At 39.3% G+C, this 24209-nt stretch overlaps 1 protein-coding gene across 5 annotated transcripts; it reads right to left on the reverse strand.

Annotated features, from left to right (window-relative positions):
- Positions 1–555: 555 nt before the first annotated feature.
- Positions 556–23620, reverse strand: mlxip (MLX interacting protein). Of its 5 annotated transcripts, none has more exons than XM_061729224.1 (17): positions 23296–23620; positions 18731–18837; positions 16306–16391; positions 16009–16098; positions 15808–15843; positions 15199–15370; positions 14884–14973; positions 14623–14717; positions 8870–9455; positions 8493–8599; positions 8253–8364; positions 8031–8155; positions 7819–7926; positions 7592–7719; positions 7358–7481; positions 3991–4120; positions 556–2422 (listed from the first exon to the last, which is right to left on the reverse strand). In XM_061729224.1, exons 1-17 carry the CDS (start codon positions 23601–23603, stop codon positions 2316–2318), a joined length of 2511 nt encoding a protein of 836 aa, XP_061585208.1. In that variant the 5' UTR covers positions 23604–23620; the 3' UTR covers positions 556–2315. The 5 variants fall into 5 exon arrangements, with proteins under 5 accessions (XP_061585208.1, XP_061585205.1, XP_061585206.1 ...); XM_061729221.1 differs by having other exon boundaries at positions 15199–15439; XM_061729222.1 differs by having other exon boundaries at positions 15808–15849.
- Between the last annotated feature and the right edge of the window lie 589 nt (positions 23621–24209).

Raw genomic sequence — 24209 nt, forward strand, 5'->3', positions numbered from 1 at the left:
AAAAATATACTGTACACTGCCAATGAAGAAAAAAGTCTCTCTTAGAGAAATGGCAAACTATAAAAAGGAAACTTAACTTGGTATGTCAAAAATATGAAAGCCACTGGATAACTGAAAAGTAAACACACAGGCGAGTGTTCATGCAGCCATTCATCAGAGGACAGGTTGATCACAATGAAAAGAAATATCCTTTTCAAGCAACAATAGCTGAATATGAAGGTTGTTTCATATATATATATATATATATATATATATATATATATATATATATATATACATATATATACATATACATACATACATACACATACATATACACACACACACACATACATACACATACACTACATATAAAGTCAATAAATTATTAAAGCACACAAGTGAGCTCTTAAAGCTCCCATGAAATCACATTTCTGGTTTGAGTGTTTTAAATTATATTTCTTGCAACTATACAGTAGTAACTGGCAAAAAATAAAAACATTTGGGAGAATGGTATTTTGAAGTTTGTAATTTCTTGGAACAGGACTGAAAAATAATGACTTTTCTTACATGCAAATTGTGCAGTCCCAGAAACTAACAAATCAGAAGAGATTGTGCTTTTTGTGGTGGGTTAACCTCTCAAGGTTAAACTTTTGCAGTTAATCTGTAACCCTTCAGAAATTTAACAGCACACTACCAGTTTTTTTCATGGGAACTTTAATATCTGACTCGCAACACTAAACATATTACATGGTTGTACACTGTAATGTAACAGTGTCAAGTTTCAATCAAAATTTTTAACCCCCCCCCTCCCAAATGTACATTTAACAGAAATTTTCAGGTAAAAAAAAATCTTGTTTAAAGACACCTGCAATCAACAACCAAAGACTGCATGCTAAAAGCTACACAATTATACAATTAAAATGCTGCTTTTTGCTACTGTAAACTCATATCTGCAAAAAAAAAAAAGGCAGAATACAAATCACAAAATCCATATCTGCCTGATGAGTGCTGGGTTACCAATTAAAAGCTAAACTAAAGCTAAACACATCAGTTTGCAATGAGTACAGATAAGGACACTTTGATCGTGAGGCTGATGTACGTCCCACATGCCTGCTGCATCTGCATGGTGCTTTACTTGCATCCCATCAAGACTGTCTTACAAAGCAAGTGTACCATAGAGGGGTAAAACCCCCCTTGATATGGCTTGTGGTGCACTTCTTTGTGCAATATGTTCACATGAAAGAGTAATTCTTTTTTTTTTCCTGACATAAAAAATGAAATATTATTGTGACAAAAGGGCATGGAAAAACAAAACAATCCCTGTAATACAAACTGTACCCTTATAGACGACACATCATCCTGCTCAGAACAGTCCTGACTTGATTGTTTGGGATAATGGACAATGTTCTTTTTACACACTAATGTAGCCCTGAGTGACCAAAGAATAGAAAAGACCCCTTCTGCACACTAGATCCTGCAGTACTGTACATGTGAGCATAGTATACATACCAGTAATCTATATTGTTCTGTAGTGTCAGTTATGCTCCCTATGAGGGTTGTGAGTGATTTTATTCCATCCTGCGGCGATATGCCTGTATGAAAGTCCATGAGTGTAAAATATCCAAAATGATTGCTATCTTCTGCAATATGAAGAATGAGCAAAAGCCAGAAGGATGGTGTGAACAGATTCATGAGGATGCACTAGTGTTAACTGGCAATGTAGCATTCACCTGAGTAAATAAAAGATGGAAAACAAAATTCTCTTTCATTGGCTGCTCTTTTGATTTTGTCTCAGGAGGTCTTCCCCAGAGAGCATCTTGACAAAAAGTAAAACAAAAGGCTTCCATCTTGCAGAGGCAAATATTACAAATTAAACTCATCTCGTGGTTACAAAAAACACTTCTGAGCAAAAAACACTCAATTGAAATTCACTATTCTACATTTTAAACACATTGTTGTGTTTTATATTACAAACGTTGCTTTTATCTAAATCCACCCTGTTGTTCAAAAATTAAACTATAAGAACCTGCTGTTGCGTGTACATCTATAGGTATTTAGAATATTGTCAGCTTGATTATGTGAAGCTACTCCATCATTTCTGTTCAACAGTGTACAACAAACCATATTCATGACTGTCCTACATTCAAGGTCAAAGAAGTCCAGGGCCAGGTAACGTTTGTGGTTTCAATGATTGTGCTGGGAATTTGTGGATCTGTGGAAGACTTTGTTTAATTTCCATAACTATTAAAACATATTTACATTTTGTTTTTATTCTTTTAAAACGATTGATATCGACAATGTTGAGGTCAACAGAACTCCTCCTGAGAGCATGATTACACATCTGCATGTGAGACAGCTTGGATGGCCTCTTCAGGGAGCACGGACGGATCACTGAGTATGGATGTGCTTCTGCTCAGCTGACGGAGTGTACTCAGCACCACTGAAAACCCATAAATCACACATTAATTAACTATGATCCGTGAACAATAATCCAACACAGTGATTTGAAATAAATTGTATATCTATATGTAGTATTATGGAAAAAGAAAATACACCCTGTTTCATTTCTAAAACACAAAGTGTTATCAACTTTCTCATCCAAAACTTAAGAGAGCTGCATTTAAGCAAACTGCAACTGCAAACTGAAGCGACACTGTGAAGAGGAGTGGGCAAAATCATTTTAGACACTGATAACTTCACACAGAAGACAATCTGTAAAAAAATAAATAAATATTGCAAAAAAATAGTATTCTATTATATTTCTAAGTGACATGTACTCTGATTCTGAATGACATAATACATTTAGCCCATCAGCTGACACTCGCTACCCCTACAGTCATTTACTTTATTTCCCTGATCTACTGCAGAAAATATTAAAAGGGAGGATAGAGATACTCCACTAAAATGATCAAGAGCCTGTATTTCCATGCTATTAAGCAGATTTATTGCCAAAATAGCAGTTGTTGCCAGGTGCAAATTTTCTCCCACAAAAATAAAACCCATGTTGCTGTTATTCAAATATTATATATTTCAACATCGATATTATTTGCTGTCTGGGGTCTGTATTATGAGAAGAACAGAACACCATTAGCGCCATATTCAAGTATTTGTTTATATATCCCAAGTCATTTTGTCAGTGCAATATTCAGCAATTGATTGTGCAATGTGGTTCCCTGTGGCCGCTTTAATTTTTACTATAGTACATAAAAAATAAATGTTAGCTTTGACTGTGATAGAAGCTGACACTTAGAATGAAAAAAGCTAATTTTAGAAGATAACACTTTTTTGAAGCAAGTCAAATTGAAGGGGGTACTTTTCAGCTAATAAAGTTATTTAAGCATTATTATTTAATTGATGTGACAGGTATAAACCAGAAACCTGCTGTGGAACAGAAACCGTTTAACATTCCTTCAACTACGCATTAATCTAAGCAGCCAGATGCATAAACAATAAAAGTGTTTTTTTTGTTCCCATTTAACCTAATTTTGTTTCACTTGTTCGGTTATTTTTAAATACACAAAGAAAACAAAAGCTTTTACTTTCTTTTCAGCTGTGTTAAAACCGAGAGTTTACCAAAAGCAGCACATATGTCATGCTAAGGACAACGAGGCATCAAGTTTCAACTAGTAATCTATTTGAAAGATACGCATAAGTCATTAAATGACAAAGAAAGCCCCACCAGTCAAAGAAGAACGAGACAGAGCAATTAACATAATTCTTCCATCGACGCAACAAAAGCATGAGGCAACATTTGAGGAAGAAAAAAAAGCAATGCGCAACTGTCACATCTGGAAGATTTAATCAACATTTAAAAGGAAAAGTATTGAGAAATGTCCTGTTGTGTCATGGCTAGTAGACAAGTGGAAAATGAATACAGGGAAACACAAACAGATAGTGGCAAAATGAATCAAGGGGAAAAAAACTACTGAATTAAAGACATTAAGCAGCTGATGGACTGAGTCTGTGACATCCTGTGTGCATGTTTAGGAAGAGTGTACTTTTACTTACTGGGTCTTAGTACAGGAAGGGAGCAATGGCATTCGAACCACTGCAGCGTGGTCTGACACAGCTCTGCTCTGCTTGTCGTTGACACCATGTCGATGAAAGACTCAAAGAGAGGCTTGATAATGATGCTGAACTAGAATTAATTACAGTCAAGGGTTAATTCAACAGCAGATTGAAAACCTGAGTAATAACCAAACTCTAATGTGTACATTCGTGGCCTTTTTTTGAAAGGTTCAAGCCTCATATCGAAACCATTCAGCGAAAAAGAATAGAAACAGCTACTATAAAGCATTAAGAGCATTAGACTTGTAGTTCTCGAGACTGATCTTGGTCTCGAGACCACTTTTTTGTGGTCTGTCTTGTCACGGCTTTGACAGTCTTTGGTCTTGTCTCGGACTCTATGGATAATTGAGATGCCATTGCACACACCAAGGTGACAGAATCTTGTGATCACCAGTTCCTCTTCTTGTTTATGTACAGTCTTGTAAACTATTTGTATTTTGCATTTCATTTAATGCATTTTTTGGTGCATCTGCACGTGTCTGTATTTAATTACAGTATTGTGTTCATAATGGCCTTGTTTGAATAAATATATGGCATCATTGACTTTGGAATATTTGCATATCGTGATTGATTAAGCATTAGGTCTATGCCATTTCAGTGATGCTGATATACAGGGTAATTTGGCTACTATAGTGGTAAATAATGCAATTTCAAGTCGATAATTGTTAGTATCTTTAATATCTAAAATTCACCTTTCATCTACAAATGAAGCACATTTTAAATCAGTAACATTTACTATTCATTAGATTTTTCTGAGGTGGAGGGTGGTGTTGGAGGGTGGTTATTTTGTTAGATGATTTTGGGACATGTTAAACCTTAAAAGCAGTCGAGTCAATCATCAAATGGTTTAGATATAGTGGTAGTGCGATCGCCACACATTTGATCTCAGCTAATTGATGAAAACATTTATAGTGAGTTATCACATAAGACATCAACTGTATCTGTTTTATTGTGCTGCAGTTGAATGCAACCTCAAAAAAGTATTTAGTCAGCCACCAATTGTGCAAGTTCTTCCACTTAAAAAGATGAGAGAGGCCTGTCATTTTTATTATAGGTTCACTTCAATTATGAGAGACAGAATGGGGGGAAAGAATCCAGGAAATCAGATTGTAGGTTTTTCACTGAATTAATTGGTCAATTCCTGGGTAAAATAAGTATTTGGTCACCTACAAACAAACAAGAGTTCTGGCTTTCACAGACCTGTAACTTCTTCTATAAGAGGCTCCTCTGTCCTCCACTCGTTACCTGTATTAATGGCACCTGTTTTAATTGGTTGTCAGTATGAAAGACACCTGTCCACAACCTCAAACAGTCACACTCCAAACTCCACTACGGCCAAGACCAAAGAGCTGACAAAGGACGTGAGAAACAAAATTGTAGACCTGCACCAGGCTGGGAAGACTGAATCTGCAATAGGTAAGCAGCTTGGTGTGAAGAAATCAACTGTGGGAGCAATTATTAGAAAATGGAAGACATACAACCCCACTGATAATCTCCCTGGATCTGGCGCTCCACGCAAGATCTCACCCCTTTGGGGTAAAAATAATCACAAGAACGGTGAGTAAAGATCCCAGAACCACATGGGGGACCTAGTGAATGACCTGCAGAGCTGGGACCAAAGTAACAAAGTACCATCAGTAACACACTACGCCGCCAGGGACTCAAATCCTGCAGTGCCAGACGTGTCTCCCTGCTTAAACCAGTACATGTCCAGGCCCGTCTGAAGTTTGCTAGAGAGCATTTGGATGATGCAGAAGAGGATTGGGAGAATGTTATATGGTCAGATGAAACCAAAATAGAACTTTTTGGTAGAAACACAACTTGTCGTGTTTGGAGGAGAAAGAAAGCTGAGTTGCATCCAAAGAACACCAAACCTACTGTGAAGCATGGGGGTGGAAACATCATGCTTTGGGGATGTTTTTCTGCAAAGGGACCAGGACGACTGATCCGTGTAAGGGAAAGAATGAATGGGGCCATGTATCGTGAGATTTTGAGTGAAAACTTCCTTCCATCATCAAGGGCATTGAAGATGAAACGTGGCTGGGTCTTTCAGCAGGACAATGATCCTAAACACACCGCCCGGTCAACGAAGGAGTGGCTTTGTAAGAAACATTTCATGGTCCTGGAGTGGCCTAGCCAGTCTCCAGACCTGAACCCCATAGAAAATCTTTGGAGGGAGTTGAAAGTCCGTATTGCCCAGCGACAGCTCCAAAACATCACTGCTCTAGAGGAGATCTGCATGGAGGAATGGACCAAAATACCAGCAACAGTGTGGCAAAACCTGGTGAAGAGTTACAGAAAACGTTTGACCTCTGTCATTGCCAAAGAAGGGTATATATAACAAAGTATTGAGATGAACTTTTGTTATTGACCAAATACTTATTTTCCACTATAATTTGCATATACCTCTGATGAAAATGACAAGCCTCTCTTATCTTTTTAAGACGGAGAACTTGCACAACTGGTGTCTGACTACATACTTTTTTGCCCCACTGTATGTAAACTAAGCAGCTGAACCCAGGAAGGTGCTTATGTTCTACAACTCACGCAAGATGAAAAAATAATGGGTTTTTTTTTTTTTTTTGTCTCGGTCTTGAGCTGAACTAGTCTCGGTCTTGACTTGGTCTGTCTTGGTCTTCGTCTTGATACTCTCTGGTCTTGGTAGTGTGTTGGACTCGGTTTAGGCGGTCTTGACTACAAGTCTACCTGGTATAATGGATTTAATGCACACTGTATTTATCTCACTGACCACCTGGTGAGGAGTCACAAAGCTGAGCTTTAGGACCCCCTAAATGAAAACTGAGAGGCTTCCTTAAAGATCCAGTTCAAAATATAACATTTTATTTTAAGCCTAATTTCAGCAAATGCTCTGTACTGGAGGCCAATCTGAGTTTTACCGGCAGCCTCATGGCTTTGTGTAAACTCTTCAAAAGCGTGATTGGCGAGGCTTGCCAACTGATATGCGGCTTTTCGATTATGCTAGATAGTTTGGAGATGTCAGGCAAGAAGAAGCTAGGAGCTACAACCAATGAGCATTGGAGAAACAACAATGGTAAGTCAGAGGAGGGATGGAAACATCAAAGGTACGAAGACAGTATGTCTGCTTGGAAGAAGAAAATGTGTGGAGAGAAAAAACCTTCCTCTTCTAGGTTGACCAGAAGATACTTGTACTGGAGTGTAACGTTAAAAACAAGATATGCCTGTCAACATGATGCTTACATGACAACTGTTAAATAAAAGATGAATCAGAGGAAGTTTAGTTACTAGGTGTGACAACAGGCAGCAGCTCAGTCTCACTGAAGGATACAATCCAAAACTTCCAGTTTTGAAGGGTGCGGTTCTTCACGTATTCATTAAACTTGTCTTGCATGTGGTCTAAGCGATTCTGCCTCATAGGCACACCCGTCGCAGGCAGCTGTTCCTGACAAAAGCTGCAATTAAATAATAATAATAATAATAATAATTAAATATTGAGGGAAGACCATTGAACTGTGTGAAACATTTTTGTAGAGAAGCAGATGCATACAGCCGTTTAGCATACTTAATAGAAGTATTTAGCTCCTCTATTTCCTCTCGTAATCTTTTGACTTCTTCCTGCAGCTGCTGCCTTTCTTGCTGTAGCTTCCCAATGTGCTCCACTGTCTTTTGCAACGTGACTGCATTAGTGATCTAAAGGGAAAGAGATAATCAAATTTTACAAGTTACCAAGTTACCACGGAGAATCATTTACAATTTTCCTTTGGTAGACACAAAGCTACGCAGACTTACGTTTGATTGTGACTTCAGAGTTGGAACCAGGCTGCAGAGTGTCTTAAAGCCAATATTTATGTTTGATCGTCTCTTTTGTTCAGCAGATATGTGAGCTGTCCTCCGACTCTGCCAGACAACAACGGGGAAAATATTACACATGGTTATTTGAGTGTTTTTATGTATAAAAGAGGGGGGAAAACCTAACAATATCTTAAAATCCAGACACAAACCTGACTTGGCTCATTTTTTACCAGACTGGTAGTACTACTACTGCTATTGTTTATTAAGGACTGGGGACTGGGAACTTGATCCAGGCTACAAGACGATGCTTGACTTGATCCTGCCTGACTGTGAGCTGAAAAGACAAAAAAGAAGACAAAGAAAACACTTTTCATGAAGTTGTGGGCTCTTTACACAATCTTTGAAACATTCCTGTTCGGTAGACTTCTCACCTCCACCTGGGGAAGCTTTCTGAGTTTTGCAGCATGAAGAATACGACTTCTCTTTAAGGCCCATCGGCTGGGTAGGCTTCTTTGACTGAGGCAACATGTGAAATCCAGGGGCCTGAGATGAAATAATAGTTTTAGAATAAATTGCATTTTTACTTTCTCACATTTCACCTTTGAAAGAGCCAAATTTATTCTTGTCATGGTCCAGTTTTGCCCGACTCCAACAATAAAGCGAGGCCGTACCGCTCCAGCATGAGGAGTGATGACCATGCTGGTATTCGTCGAGACTACATCTGCTTTCAAGGGTGTGGGTGTGACAATCACAGCGTTGGGATGACCTGGGAAAGGGGCTGTGAAGACAAAAAATATACATAAAATGTGTTTGTTTCACAAGTTTTGATTCTTTTACAATGCTAGGATGATCTTTCTGTAAATCATTAGTTACTATATCAGCATCATCACTGTAGTGACACTGACTTCACTAAAGTTTGTATGACTAACACATTTATCATGGTACACCAATATTTCTGAATTGCTAAGGTTTGAGCGCTATCTTGTGGCAACGGATTTAGGCACTTTCTAACGCCCAGATCACAATACCATAATAAGGAACCACCGACCTGTGAAGATGAGGTGGGAAGAAGGGAGGGTTTTAACAGGAGCAATCCTTTGCACACAGTTGACTTTGTTGGCACTGTTTGACTGAAAAGGCCGAGGTAGAGCAAAAGCCTGAGATTGCCGGACGGGAGCGGCGGGCCGTGAAGCCAGCGGTTGGAGCTGGGATGGAGGAGGCGGCGACTGTGAGGATATGGAGCTATAGTCTGAGATGTGGCTGAAGGTGGTGGCTGTGTTGCTGGGTGTGACAGTAGAGGGGGTTGTGTGTGTAATCACAGAGTTAGCAACAGTCTCGTCCAACGTTGAGGTGCTGTTTAAGGATGAGGGACCCATGGGCGGTGCTGACGCCAGGTTCTGACCTGGAAGGCACTGTGCCAGGGGATCGTGGCGTAACGGCTGAGAAACGGAGGAAACTACCGTTTCATTGCTGGAAGCCACCTGCCCGGCAAACAGGGGCATGCAGTTTTGCACATAGCCAGCTCCACTACCACCAGTTTCTCTGGTCTGACTGGGCATCGGAGAGGGGAGGGGCAGGGGGCCAGCGGACGGGATTTGGCTGGCTGAGAGCTGCAAGGAAGACATTAACTGGGCCTGGCAACAAAGGAAAAAAAGAAATTAAGTTAAACACATCCAGTACTTTGTAATACACTCACAAGCCATTTTATGACATTTACCTGGTACAGTATACCTAATATGGTTGGTGAATAATGTCCTTTATTTTAAAAATGGACACAATTAAATTATTTATTTATTTATTATTTCTAATTCTAACATTAATGATGGTTAACTGTTTTCTTCTCAATATGGCAGCTTTATATTCACAGAAAAAAGGTTTTATATAAACACATATCAGTGGGATAATAACTGTTATTAAGCAAAACGTGAAATGGCCAAAGTTTAAACTGAGGCTAAAAATAACAATAACAATGAAAATAACAAAAATAACAATAACAGAAACTACTATAGAGTTGATCGGGCCCTTGCACTTATGCAAGACTCCCCCAGGTGCCACCACATTCCTGGGCCAATATCACTATAAAAAGTACCTTTGGGCTCCACATCAAGGTCAACTTATCACATGAGTGTTATGGGAAGTCTCTTGACATGGAATTACACCGTTTTAAACCCTTTTCTTTAATTTGGTGTAGGCCTGTGCGATAAACCAAAACTTTTGAGATACCGACATTCACTGCGATGACCAATGTCAATTTTCCCATGTTGGTAAACTGTGTTTTGATATAAAAAAAAAAAAAAAAGAAACATCTTTTTGTTTGTTTTGACTGTGTGTGCTGATTTTCATTACCCTTTAAGACGGTTTACTTAATCAAGTGTTCCACCCATCCAGTCTGAACGAGAAGGGAAACCCAAGAAAAGGGCTCTCAAGTCTCATCCATTGTAATTCGAACAGCCCATCTTACAAATCTTACAAACGAGTCAAGGTACCCCACTGTACACTCAGCTCTCAGCTGAGAGCAGCTACCAGCTACCTGAGAGTTACCAACCTGCCAGCCAATCAGAAAATATAACGCACGCACGCACGCACGCACGCACGCACGCACGCACGCACGCACGCACGCACGCACGCACGCACGCACGCGTTCAATTATGAAAACCCAACAGTTGCAAAAGGAGCAATAACATCTGAACACAAAAACATACATTAGGAAAACTGCTAAAACATCAATATACAGAGTTGACAGCTTCAACATGTACACACTTAAATCCAAACATTACGCAAATCTACAGCGTGAAAAAAGTGTCAGAACCTGCCAGAAACAAGTGTGCTGCACTGCTCACTCCAAAAAAAAAAAAAAAAACTTGTTCAACAAAAACAAATCATCACGCACAATAATTATCAGCTGAAGACATCCCTGTGCACCATTGATTTCTTTTCTTCTGACAAACTCTCTAAATTGCATTATTTCATCAATAAAGTCCTCATTTAAATCTGAATATTATTTTATTTTCTGAAGCGCAGCAGCGGACGAAAGACATTTTTCCGATGAGAGGATGTGGATTTTATTCAGAAATCCAAAGATGCTATTCAGAGCGTTATAGGATTCATACATCAAATTCAGTTCGGCCACAAGTGTATCAATGATTACATTGAAAACATCCACTGCAAATTTCTGTCGGCCGGTGATTGTTACTCCCAAACCTGCTGCAGATGACTCTTCTGGATTTTTTTTACGTCTTATATTGTAAGCTATTGTTTTATAGTAGCCTACTTTGCCTAGTTAAATACTAAAATGTTTTTGCAGATGTCAGCGTTGATTCCCTTGCTGGCGGTCGTGATGGTTCTTCGGCCTTAGCAACCAACGCGCCCGCTGATACCAGTTGTGGGTCAGCACGTCCAACAACGCCTGCAACGGCTCATAAGCATAGCTGTCAAGTTTTTGGATTTAAAAATAGGGGAAATTTTCCACCACTGCCCCACCAGTCCAACCGAGGTTCAGTATCTTACATTTTAAGACAGATCTACGAGAGATCTAAAATAACTACCTGTCAACCACTTACAAACTACAATTATGTACTCAGAATCTGCTAGTTCTACCTTTGTTAACACTGAAATGTGGACTTCCTATGTATATAATATATCTTAAATGAAGACACAAGTGAATTGAAGCACATTTATTTATTTTAAAGGGGACCTATTATGACATCTAATACCTATTTTAAACAGGCCTTGAATGTCTAAAAAACAAGCTTTTGATTGTTTTTGCTAAATAAATTAGAAATTCAGCCTCTGACCCATGTCTTTATCTTTCCATTCTCTAACATCATTATCTATGTGGGATTCTGAGTGGGCGGGCAGGCTATGATAATGAGGCACTGTGCTGATTGGCTGCCTGAATGACGCGATACACAGCTACAGAAAAATGGCGTACGCATCGGAAGCCAACCTATGTAAATCGCATTTTCGTTACGTAATGACGGGAGCAGAATCTGAACGGCTTGTAGAAGCCACATCACACTGGATGGCTCATCCGGGCGGCTGTACAGACACTGCAGAATTTGGTTGCTTTACTCCTTCTCTGAGTTGGCAGGCTGAGGGGAGACCACTTTATATATGTTAAAGCAAGAGAAAACGTGTTTTTCATAATAGGTCCCCTTTAAATATTTTCAGTTTATATACGCATTGATTGTCTTCAAGTGAAACATTTAAATTTTATTTTAATTTGCCATTTTCACTGATGTGGCTCTCTGGTATTAATGACTGATGACACAGACGCATGGTTCTGTGTCTCTAGCTGAAATAACTTTCAGAACGTGTAACTGTTCGCTGTCCTGCTCCTCTTTAGGAAAGTAAATTCGGTTTCCCATTTTTAGAAATATTTACACTAAGTCTTTGCTTTTTTGGTAGAAATGCCTTCCCCCTGGTTAAATCCATCCATCTCTCCTATTTGTTGTTCCGAGTTTGTTCCTGTTGTCGCCACTAACCTCACGAGAACTACCACCCAGGCTACATCAGGTGGTAGCTCTCGCGAGACTAGCGACAATCCAGTTTGCAGTTTAAAAATTATTATGTTATAAAAAGGGAAATACTAATATGGGAGGATGGTGAGAAAGAGGGGTAAAATACAATAGTTTCCCGGCCAAAACGGGAGACTTGACAGATATGCTCATTAGTAGCATCGGGCGGTTCGTTCTCCGCGTCTGGACGTCTTCAAAAATACCCAGTGAGCCTGGGCACTTTAGAAAAAAATGTGATTCCCGTTGCAATTTTAATATTTTTTTTTCCCCCTCTTCTGACCGCCACTCTCAACCCTTTCCTTCGACATCTTCTATTTTGTCTATGCGTCTTCTGTTGTAGTAAAATCATCATTCATTGGACAAGACCAACACCTGACGTACGTAATGCAACCAATCCCAGTAGCGCATCTCCCCGCCCCCGCTCACGGGTCTGTCACACACAACTAAAGACAGCAGTCTGGGCAAAATATGATGACTTTTCTTTATTATTTTGTGATCAAGCCCCGGGGCATCGCCACATCGTTGGGCCCTGTTCTGTGATTTATTACACATTAACTTACGCGATGTCGTGGGTGACTGAACCCTGCCACCTCTCCTTCCCAAAAAGGAAAGTCACACCATGTAAGCGTCAAAACTTGAGAGCCCTTCTTGTAATTCTTGATTTATAACAAAAATATTTGTAAAAACTCAAAAGATGTTTCATCAAAGTTTGAAACTTTTCACAGATTATCTTGGCATTAAACCCCACAATTCAGCTTCATTTCAACTTGCTTGCTTAAAAAAAAAAAGTTTAAAAAAATTATTGTTTCACTCCACAATTTAAAAAAAAAAAAAAAATCCCTATAAATCAGCTGTTTGAAGTTAATTAGACAAAGTATGACAAAAAAAAATGTCTCTGTCCAAGAACAAACAACTGATTTTTTATAATTTTTTTAATGTGTAAGTACAAGAAATTGAGAGTTCCCATTCAATGGCGAATGATGGTGGCTACTTTCAAGTTATGACCAAGATACAGGAAACAGTTAATTAGGACCCTTATGACAATAATATCTACAGATTTAATTGTGATTGGATAACCAAAACAGGAAATAGAGCACATAAAGAGCATGGGTCCAAGAGACTTTTTATAGGTCTTAGTCTGATACAATAGACACATAAATGTCATTGTCGTAGGTGAAAGCATATTGTGGGGCTCGTCAAAAAAAATGAAGTAGGTGGTGCTTTGGAGCCCATTTTTGTACACCCATGCCCATCGCCCATAAAATACGTAATTTTACGCGACACCTGAAGTGTGTACCAAATTTGGTGAGTTTTTGATCCTGTTAAGGCCTCCAAAAAGGCAATTAATTTAGGGTAATGGTAATAATGATAATAATGATAATAATAATAATAGATACAATAGGGTCCTCGCACCCTCAGTGCTTGGACCCTAGTAATACTAAACCAACTCACTCCTGTCTGTGCACTGACCTCCCTAACATGTAAAACTATTCTTTTACTGGTGTAAAAACTACTAAAATGTGTCTTTTATATGGGTGACAGTAAGGCTGCTTTCACACTCAGCTTGTTTGTTTCAGACCTTTTCCTAAATATTAAAAGATCAAACGGAAGTTAGTTTGAGTTTGTTTCCAGCATGAACATATCTTCTAAGTCACACTTTCAGAGCACTTACAGCAAGTTAAAAGAAGCTTTTTTAAGAACTAAAAGAAGGAAAAAATGAGTTGCAAGTACATGGGGGAAGGATATTACACAAAAACATTATTAAATGACGGTAAGAAAAAAAAAAAAGACTGAAATGTCTTCACTTTTGTTGTTTCCTAAGAGGGTGACACAAAAATGATGGAGCAAGTGAGTATTGCATTTGGAATAGGTGTTGCTGATTGCAATGCCATAATCATATAGTGGTTCCAAAATGACTATATATTTTTTTCCCCTCTACTTTTCTCCTAGATGCATGCATCCTGTATGCAGACCAATTAGGGGACACATCCCATTTGAGAGATAATTAAATTAGCCTATGTTTATATTTTCAGGTGTGAAAAGGTCCTGGAATATAAATCTATGATAACATAGTAAGTTATGTTTGAAGAAAAAACAAAGATACTTGTGGTCAATCAATTTTAAAAAATATCAAAGAAAATTGATTTTGTATATAGCTATGAAAAGACAAAAAGATGGAAGAGATCCTCTAAAGTTGGCCAAAAATGATAAGTCTATTTAATAAACTCTAACAAAGTATCAAAGTGGAGTGTGTTAGGGGGCTGAGCCTTGGGTTGGTGTTTACCTGTGACTGAGAGCTGCTGCTGGGCAGAGGGGTGACAGATGATGCAGTGGGGGAAACAGAGGGGAAGGCAGGCTGACGGAGGCTGTGAAATAAGTCTGGAACAAGAGTCTCTATGTTAGCTAGAGGTTAGTAAAACCACACTACCTTTTGTGTTAGTCTAAGCCAACTGCTACAGCAGCATTACTAGAACTTGTGCGCTCGATTTCATATACAGTGTGAACTATTAGTAGTGTGCCGCTACTGCAGCTGGGGTACTTCTACCTTGCAGTGGATCAAATGAGTCCATGAAGTCGAGGTTGGGCTGTAAGGGGATGAGTCCTGGTTGGATCATATCTGCATTTCCTGCATGAGCTGTGGAAAGTTGACGGCAGAAGAAGGGCAAGCGAGGAGAAAACATACTAGTATTTGATGGATTTATGAAATATTGTTGAAGAAACAGCTGCCGCAACATTTACATTCAAATGCCGAATCATTTAGCAGGTGCTTATTAATACGATGAAAGGAAAAAAAGTGTGTATACTAGTATCTTTTATACCAGTAGGATGATATACAACAGAAACTTTATTAACTTCTCACCAATTTCCCTTGGATTTGGCCAGGCCATGGGCTGGTGTGACGCCAGCGTAGAGAACAAAGTGTCTGAAAACTCCGACATCAGAACATCCATATCAAAGAGCGGGTCCATCTCCATTGGGGCAGGGGCTTCATAATGCTTACGAGGCATACGTCGTGCAGCAGTCTCTTCATCCTGACAAAAGGAGACACGGAGCATGTCTGGAGAGACTTCCCCAAACAGGCATAACTGCTCCTCTGGCCCCTTTGAGTATTCAAAATGCAGCAAGCAAGCCAGTTAATATCACACATGCATGCAGTGTTGTGCAGTGTCAACAAGAGACAGTATTAATGTTTAACATACATTTACGTTAAATGAATTCCTTATTTATATGCAGAGTATTTTGCATTAGCTTTAGCCCCCTCAAGTCTTGAGATTAATATTCACCACATAAATATTAACAGGACAGCATCTGACTGGTCCCAAATTTTTTTTTTGCATCAACAAAAAACATACAGGAGTTAGCATGGGTTAATTCCAACAGTATCATGTGTCTGAAAGATGCTGACAGCAGTGATCATGTTGATATCAACGTTGCCCTGGTGAAATAAGCATCATGCCGTTTTACATACCGTAAGTAAGCTTGAGAGGTCCTCATCCTTGTGCTTCTGTAACTATAAAAGAGAGAATGGTCCATTAAATAAACAGCATTTTAGGTACCTAGGTTTAGGTACACAAAAGAGCAGGATATTGCAACAAAGTTCCCACCATTCCCTTAATAAAAAGAAAATAAAATATATGGTGTAATAACAGAAAACTGAATGATACCACACCCTTTTCTTGAAGTAAGTTCTCCACTTGTGGTATTCTCTTATGACTATTTCTATTCTTCTTTTCCAGCCTCTCCCATCTGTCGCTATGGCCTGCAGGAGAACGAAACAGGAAAGAAACCCAGGTCCACAGCAAGAACAAGCCACAAAGGAAGGAAATGGGAAAGGAAACATCAAACTGAGGGGTAATTTAATATTCTAAAAGCTGAATATATATACATGACTATAACGTGACATGACTATAACGTGACATGACTATAACGTGACATGAATATAACATGACATCAGTACTAAGTTTACCTCAGCAGGACGGTGGACATCCAAGTCCATATTTCCATCCAGTGGCGTTAAAAAGTGACAAACAGGATTCTCCCTTTTTTCCACATCTGAGGGTAGATAAAATATATAAAATACATGAATCTGCTTTTTCTTCCCCCCTTAGTGTGGGATGTTTAAATGGAAAAACAAAAAAAAAGTGGTGAAAAAAGGTTCCAGGTGAAATGTTGCATCTTGTGTGTAGACTACAGATTGACCAGCCCATGCACACGTGAGCAGCTTCAGGTAAACGGATCAGGTCATCGTTCCGCTCACACTTCCTACACCTTGATCATGAACTTTGACCCACTTTGTGTCTATCTTTAAAAAAATGTGTCAAAGGTGCCATTAGTCGTTGACATACAAATAAACCATTACTAAAACAATAACGTTATCAAGACTGTGCCTCGAAATAAATTAATAACTTTTATATTTATGCACAAGCTATTGAACTTAAGAGATGTCCCCTCCACAGCTGGTGATTTTACATATCATCTTGAGGTAACTATACATGGAGGTCACACATAACCAAAACTACAGTTGTAAGATCAGATAAGTTCAACCCATAAAATAAAAACTAAACAACTTAAAAATGTATAAAAGTTACACTGAGACAATAATTTGTTAAGGTGTGTGAAACAAGTCTACGCTCTATACGGCTATTTTACTTGACTACAGCAGAAAGCGCTGTGTATGTTTAGACCTAACTGATAGTTTTCTCTGCTCGTGACAGGTCACTAAGAACTTTCTTCAGCCCCTTTAACGTTGCCGGATCCCAAGTGTTTATTACCCAAAACTAGCCTTACGTCTCTTCTTTTCACCTTAACTGGCATGGTCAGGTGTTGAGCTGGCCCCCTCAATAATCCACCTCTGAGGGTACACTTTCAGGCTTGGTCTGATGTCAATATGCGGGATGGCGGGCCTGGGTGGGATTTGTTGGTAACATAACGTAAGTGCAACCCGGTGGGAGTTTAAATAACAGGAAACAGCTGATCAGGGTCACGACAGCCAGAGCTGACATGGGTAATTGATAAGTGACTAGCTGGGGAGGGAAGGAGATCCACAAGGTCCTCGGACTCAGAGCTGAGGATGCTTTACAACAGTGGGAAACGTAAAAGACGTTCCATTTCTGGAGCAACTGACAACTAAAAAAAACCTGCTTGGCAGGAAAAAAAAATTTCAGGTCATAAACAAATTAAACGGTCTAAGAAAGAACTTTCATGGGGTCAATGACCAAAACGGCAGACTCCTGACTCCTCTTCCCTACCCTAAATTTGGCTTCAGGCAACAGAGAAGCAATAACACCCTGTGCATTTACAGCAGAACAGAGTTCTTTATCCAAGGAAAGTTAATGGATCTAATATAAAAAATGCCTTATGATAGCAGAGCCAGACCTGGGATTAATGTTTTTTTCATCCCTATTTATCATAAGAATTGATTCAGTAACAGTATTTGATAAGTCAAGTGAGTACCATCGTGTTCGGCAAGTACACCAAGATATTTCTCAATCAGGCATAATCATTATGTTTACAGTACGCTCAGCTATCGACAAATTACAAATATCAGCTGAATTAAGTTATCATGCAAGCTTATGAAACCCAGCAAAACTTCCTCTGATGGTTCAAATTTGGAAATAATGAATGATAGATTCCCCTGGTATACTGAGAACATGTTTTCATTAAAATGTTAAATGAATATCACCTTGATGACTTTAAACCGACCTATTATGAAAAACCCGTTTTTTCTTGCTTTAACTAATATAAAGTGGTCTCCCCTCAGCCTGCCAACTCAGAGAAGGAGGAAAGCAACCAAATTCTGCAGTGTCTGTACAGCCGCCCGGATGAGCCATCCAGTGTGATGTGGATCTACGAGCTGTTCAGATTCTGCTCCCTTTCGTTACGTAACCAAAATGCGATTTACAGAGGTTGGCCTCCGATGCGTGAAACCACGCCCACAACTAACTCCGCCGGCCGGAGCTTCCGCCAACTTTTTCGTAGCGGTGTATCGCGTCATTCAGGCAGCCAATCAGCACAGAGCCTCATTATCATAGCCCCGCCGACTCAGAATCCCACATAGATAATGAGGTTAGAGAATGGGAAGATAAAGACATGGCTCAGAGGCTGAATTTCTAGTTTATTTAGCAAAAACAATCAAAAGTTTTTTTTAAGACATTCAAGGCCTGTTTAAAATAGGTATTAGATGCTATAACAGGTCCCCTTTAATTTTGTGACTATGGCCCTATGGAGTAAACTACAGCTGTGGGTCATAGTAAACATTTACAGTAAAAACAAAGTAACTAAACGACAAAGGCAACATGTTGAAATGTCTACTCATCAATACGAACAATCAAACAAGTAGAGCTGTAATTAAATATTAAAAACAATGTAAAGAGACCATGTGGAGCACTTACACTGCATATACCAGGCTCTCCATATGGCATTGTTGAGGCGGATCTTGTCTCTCCACAGCAGCTTTAGACCTTTAAAGTTCTTCCATTTAGGGGAAACCAGCTTACCACTGAAAAGACAAGCACATAAGACAAGACAATTTTATAAACACAAACTGAACAAAAACGTTCAGTTGTCAAAATGAACAACACTTGGGTGATTGATTAATCTCTTATCTCAAGAACAGACAAGCCCAACTGTATCCTGGGAAGTGCATACACAGCTGTGTTTAACTGTTATTATTATTTTGGCTCTGAATAATTAAAAGAATAATGTAATTGAGAAGAAATAATTATTTTTCACATTCTGTCCTGTGTTCTGTTTGACGACTTAAAATTATTCAACTTATACTGCAATTTGGTCGCTATAATGTAACATTTTAAATACAGTACATGTTTATGACATTTTTTAAGTAAATTTTAATAGTTCACGAAAACATATGGGTACAGTTATTTTGGTTTAATTCACTTTTAATTTTGTTTATTAATTTTCATTCTACTTTATTCATTACTAGTTTTCAAGAGACTGTCAAAAACCACGTTTCCACTAAACAGTATATTTCAGTTTGGGGCAGTATGCCCTGATCTGGGCTGCGTTTCCAGGAGTGTTGGATGCATGCTGTAGCTAAATGAGCTGCATAATAGTTCAGCATCATACCTGTATGACAGTTTCTTCAGTCAATGAAATCGAACAACAACAGTTACACAATTAAGGAAGAGTAACAGTGGAGTACAGCCAGAACAACATTTTTCCTTTGTGCAACAAATGCAACATGAACTCCAAAGCCAGTGAGCAATCATTAAAAAAAAAGTGATTCCAGTATTGTTCAAAATAATTGTACTGTGCAGTTAATGTAAGACGAGGGGACACTGGGGGAGCTCATTGGTGTGCACTGGTATGGTAGCCATATTTGAGACCCGTTATAACAGCATGACGACATATTTAGTATCATTAATCAACAAGAAGCCAAACTGTCTCGAAGAAAAAGAAAATATTGCAAGCGAACTAAAAATATGCCAGTACAACTGTAATATTTGAGGGTTTGAGAAGTTTTAAAATGTTAGTCACATGGGGGGAAAAAACTACATTTTCATTCCTTTAAAAAGGGCATAACATAAAAGTCCAGTTTCCTAACCTTCCTTTCATAACAATGTTTATCAAAATCCAAAGGGGTGAGTTCCCAGTTTCCCTCTTTCCAGCCTTCCTGATTTTTTTTTTAAATGTTATAGTCGGTTCTTCATGTATAGCCTGTTTCATTTTCTTCCTAACAAAATGTAAGTCTTTGCACAAAGCAAATGTACAGTACACGTTCTTGTCGAGGCTGTTGTAAGCTTAAGCTAAAGCCCAGACAGGATGGCACTACTGCTGGGAAGAACGTTTGAGATTAAGTAATTCCTGGGATGAAAAAGATCACGTTCTAACTTACATTAACAGTTGTTACTTTTTACAGGATGAATGACAACAACAAAACAGAAACTGCTCTATTAATAGTTCTGCCTGTGAGTCAAATCCAGTGCCTACTCTGAGGGAATCCTCTGACCAGCTGGCACCGATGCTAAAAACACTGCATCTCTAAATAGAGAACCAAAAGTAACGTGAGACTTACTAACTTCTTTCTTTTTTTTTCCACCTTTACTTTCTGAAACATCAATTGTATTCAAATTAAACTTATGTGGGCCTTTTTCTTTATAAAATAAATACATGATTAGACCTTTTTTTTTTTAAACTTAAGGGATATACATTTTTCAACATTCATTGTTCTGCTTTCACTCAACTACCCCCCCACCCAAATTGTGTATAGCATTAAGAACAACCTATTTCCAAAGATTTTTGTCGCAAATGGTGACAAAGTGATGACAAGTGGTGTCACTATCCAAGTTATTTCCATTCATCCCTCGATCATCGATCATGAGTCATGGGATGGCAGGAGCCTTTCCCAGCTGTCACTGGGCGAGAGGCGAAGTAAGCCCTTGACAAGTCACCAGCCCATCATGCAGCTACACATCAACAACTTCAACGAACAAATAAGAATCGGCAATAAACCTAACAAACACACTGGAACGTGGACTGGACTGTGAACTGGGAGGAGGCTGGAGTAAACAGAGAAATAAAATCTACAAGACAGAAAACAGCTTATGTCATTGAATTTTTAGTTGCTATTGAATTAAACGAGCTGTTTAAAAATGAAAACTTGTGAGGTTTATTTTGTACCAGTACTTTGATATGTTTTCGGATCAACAATTACTAATTTACCCCCTCCACCATGACCCCAACAAATAAATATACAATTAAATTGACCAATACAGAAAATGACTAATAAGTAATTCTTATTGAAATTTAAAACAAATCTAGGATGAACTTTGAATTGCTCTTCCAGAAATACAAACTAAATAAAATTACATTGAATCTAATAAAAGATATCATTACATTGAGATCAAGTGTTGTTTGCTTCTAGTGGTGGGGAGAAGAAAAAAAAAAAAATCGATATTGCAATATATTGTTGCGCTCTCTGTCGCAATAAATAAAAAACAAATAGATATTTTATTACAACACACATAACGGATTTACGCGATTGTCACCGCACTATTGTTCATGCACTTCAATTTGTCCAGCAGTGTTTTACAGTGTTTACATTTACAAGACTAGAAGGCAGTGAGGTACTAGGCAAAATTAAGTTGCTTACTGACTTTTCAGTATTAGAAACAAAGCAGTGCACTGTCCTGTTATATATAAAACATGTTATTAATGTTCATGCACTTTAATTTGTCCAGCTGTACAGTGTTTACATTTACAAGCCTAGGAGGCAGTGAGGCTCTATACAAATGCACTTTCTTTGTACACTGTATGAAGTTTTGGCATTGAATAAATGCATAACTACAGACGTTTTCCTTTTTATGGGTATTATTTCTTTTTCAGTCACATATATCATTGATGAAATTTCTTACAATATATCGAATATCGTAGATATCGTGTATCGTGATATTATCGTTATCGTGGGCTAGGGATGGGCGGTATGGAGTAAAAAATGTATCATAATAATTTCTGGCATTTATCCCGATAACGATAAAAATGAAGATAAAAAAAACAATTCAACTCCATCTTTTTAACTATAAATCTATCACCATATTCAGTCTTTGGAGCCCCCAAATCACTGCTCTAAAAGAATACTAAATGCTACTAAACGTCATCAATGGGAATTTATCTTTCTTTCAGGCTCCTTCCTTCCTTCCTTCCTTCCTTCCTTCCTTCCTTCCTTCCTTCCTTCCTTCCTTCCTTCCTTCCTTCCTTCCTTCCTTCCTTCCTTCCTTCCTTCCCGTACGTTGTGCATCGATTTAATGCAGAACCATAAATCCGACTTTACACAAAAACGTCATCAATGGGAATTTATAATTTTTACCGCGAGATGACAAATTCTTACCGTGGGGAATTTTTTTTACGGTACATCATGAACGGTAAAATATCGCCCATTCCTATCGTGGGCCACATATCGCCACAGTATTGAATCGTGAGTTACCTGTATCGTCCCACCCCTAACACACACACACACACACACACACACACACACACACACACACACACACACACACACACACACACACACACACACACACACACACACACACACACACACACACACACACACACACACACACACACACACACACACACACACACATTCAATGTATGTATCGCGATATATTGCCGTATCAATATTTTTGCCCACCCCTAGCTGCACTTTATTTTGTGATTTCAGTGTGGGTGAGACACTGCATTTTATTTTTGTCATTTTAAGTCAGTGGCAAGTAGCTGTACTGTATTTTTGTGATTTCAATTTCAGTGTGGGCGAGACACTGCATTTTATTTTGAGTATTTTGTATCTAAGAATAATGCACATACTGAACTTTTCATTGTGTTTCAGTGTGTTTTTTCATGCAAATATGTTGCATAATTAAAATGTAAAGTTTGAATTACATTGTTTTGACTCAGTCTGTCCAATGCATTATCACTATCATCTGATGTACATTATATATACAACTTGGATTTTAAGATGTGTAATGCATTCTTAAATTTTTCGGTGAACTATGTAGATTATCGCGATATATCGGGATATATCGCATAATCGGGATATCGCAATTTGTATCGTATCGTGGCTCAAGTATCGTGATGCGTATCGTATCGTGAGGTCCTTCCCAATACCCACCCCTAATATACACACACATATTGAAATTTTATGATACTCTGAATACAAGACTTTTCTTGTGGTATTTAATCGGCTGCATTAACAGCTGAGTGAAAGTGTTTGGTTTCCTCCACTGCTGCACAGAGCTCACAACAAAGCATGACAGGTCAAGCAGGAAGTTAAGAGAAGATGAGACTCGTGACTGCAGTTTCCCCGCGAATCTCCGGTCTCAGGCTCACGCTGAAGTTGTTTACAGGGACAAAGTGAAAGCTGGTGTTTCCCCGACCAGCACCAGCAGCTGTGCAGCTGCAGCTGCACCTGAGACCTGAGACCTGCTGCTTCACTCACCTGTACGCCAGCGTCATGCACTCGAACAGCTTGGTGAGGGAGGCGTCTATGGAGAAGTGCGACGTGTAGGCTTTGCCAAAGTGGTATGTCTGACAGGTCTGCTTGTTGACGGTGTCGAAGTCGTATCCTTTCTTCGGGGGGTGCTCGCTGTGCGGCGACGACACCATGAAGTGTCCGCTGTGGATGATCTGCGGCTCCAGCCCGTCCGCCCTGCGCAGCACCAGCTGCGTCTCCTCCGCGTCCGAGTCGTCCTCCTGCTCCTGCTTGACGGTGGCCGGGGGCCGGCGGTAGGTCTGCCGCTGAAACATGTCCCTGCTGCCGGGGCTCCTGCGGCCACTCCTGCACACACAGCGCTAGTTAGCCGGGAGCTAGTGCGGTGAAACTCCCTCTCTCATGGGGCTCGCCAGCCGCGCTGCTGGGACTCCTAACGGCTCTTAACGTCGGCCAGCCTCGTGCCATGGACCCGGAGCGCTCGGTTCACACATGTTTTAGTGCGCTGCTGCTGGCCATGCGCGGCCCAGGTGAACTTGTTGTTATCCTGCTGGAGTTGACGTAAGTCGCTGGTTCCTCCGACCAGCTGACAAAAGCTGCTGCGCCGTCCGGAGCAGGAAGTTCCTGCGCAGGCGCGTTTGTGATTGGTCGGAGTCAAAGCCCCGCCCACACCACAGAGCTTAAAATAAAGTGAATTAGAATTAGAATTAGAATGTCTTTGTTGTCATTTGTACAGGTACAACGAAATTGGATGCTATCTTTAAGGTGCATGGTTTAAAAAAATAGATATATTAAAACAACAACTATGAAAATAAATAATCTCTTAAAGGACACAAATAGGAAGACAACATACAGGTATTCAGAGGTGTCAAAAGTATTCACATTCATTACTCAGGTAGAAGTATAGGCACTAGAGTTTAAAA

The sequence above is a fragment of the Cololabis saira genome, chromosome 9, assembly GCF_033807715.1.
Source record: "Cololabis saira isolate AMF1-May2022 chromosome 9, fColSai1.1, whole genome shotgun sequence".
In the NCBI taxonomy this organism is placed as follows: Eukaryota; Metazoa; Chordata; class Actinopteri; order Beloniformes; family Belonidae; genus Cololabis; species Cololabis saira.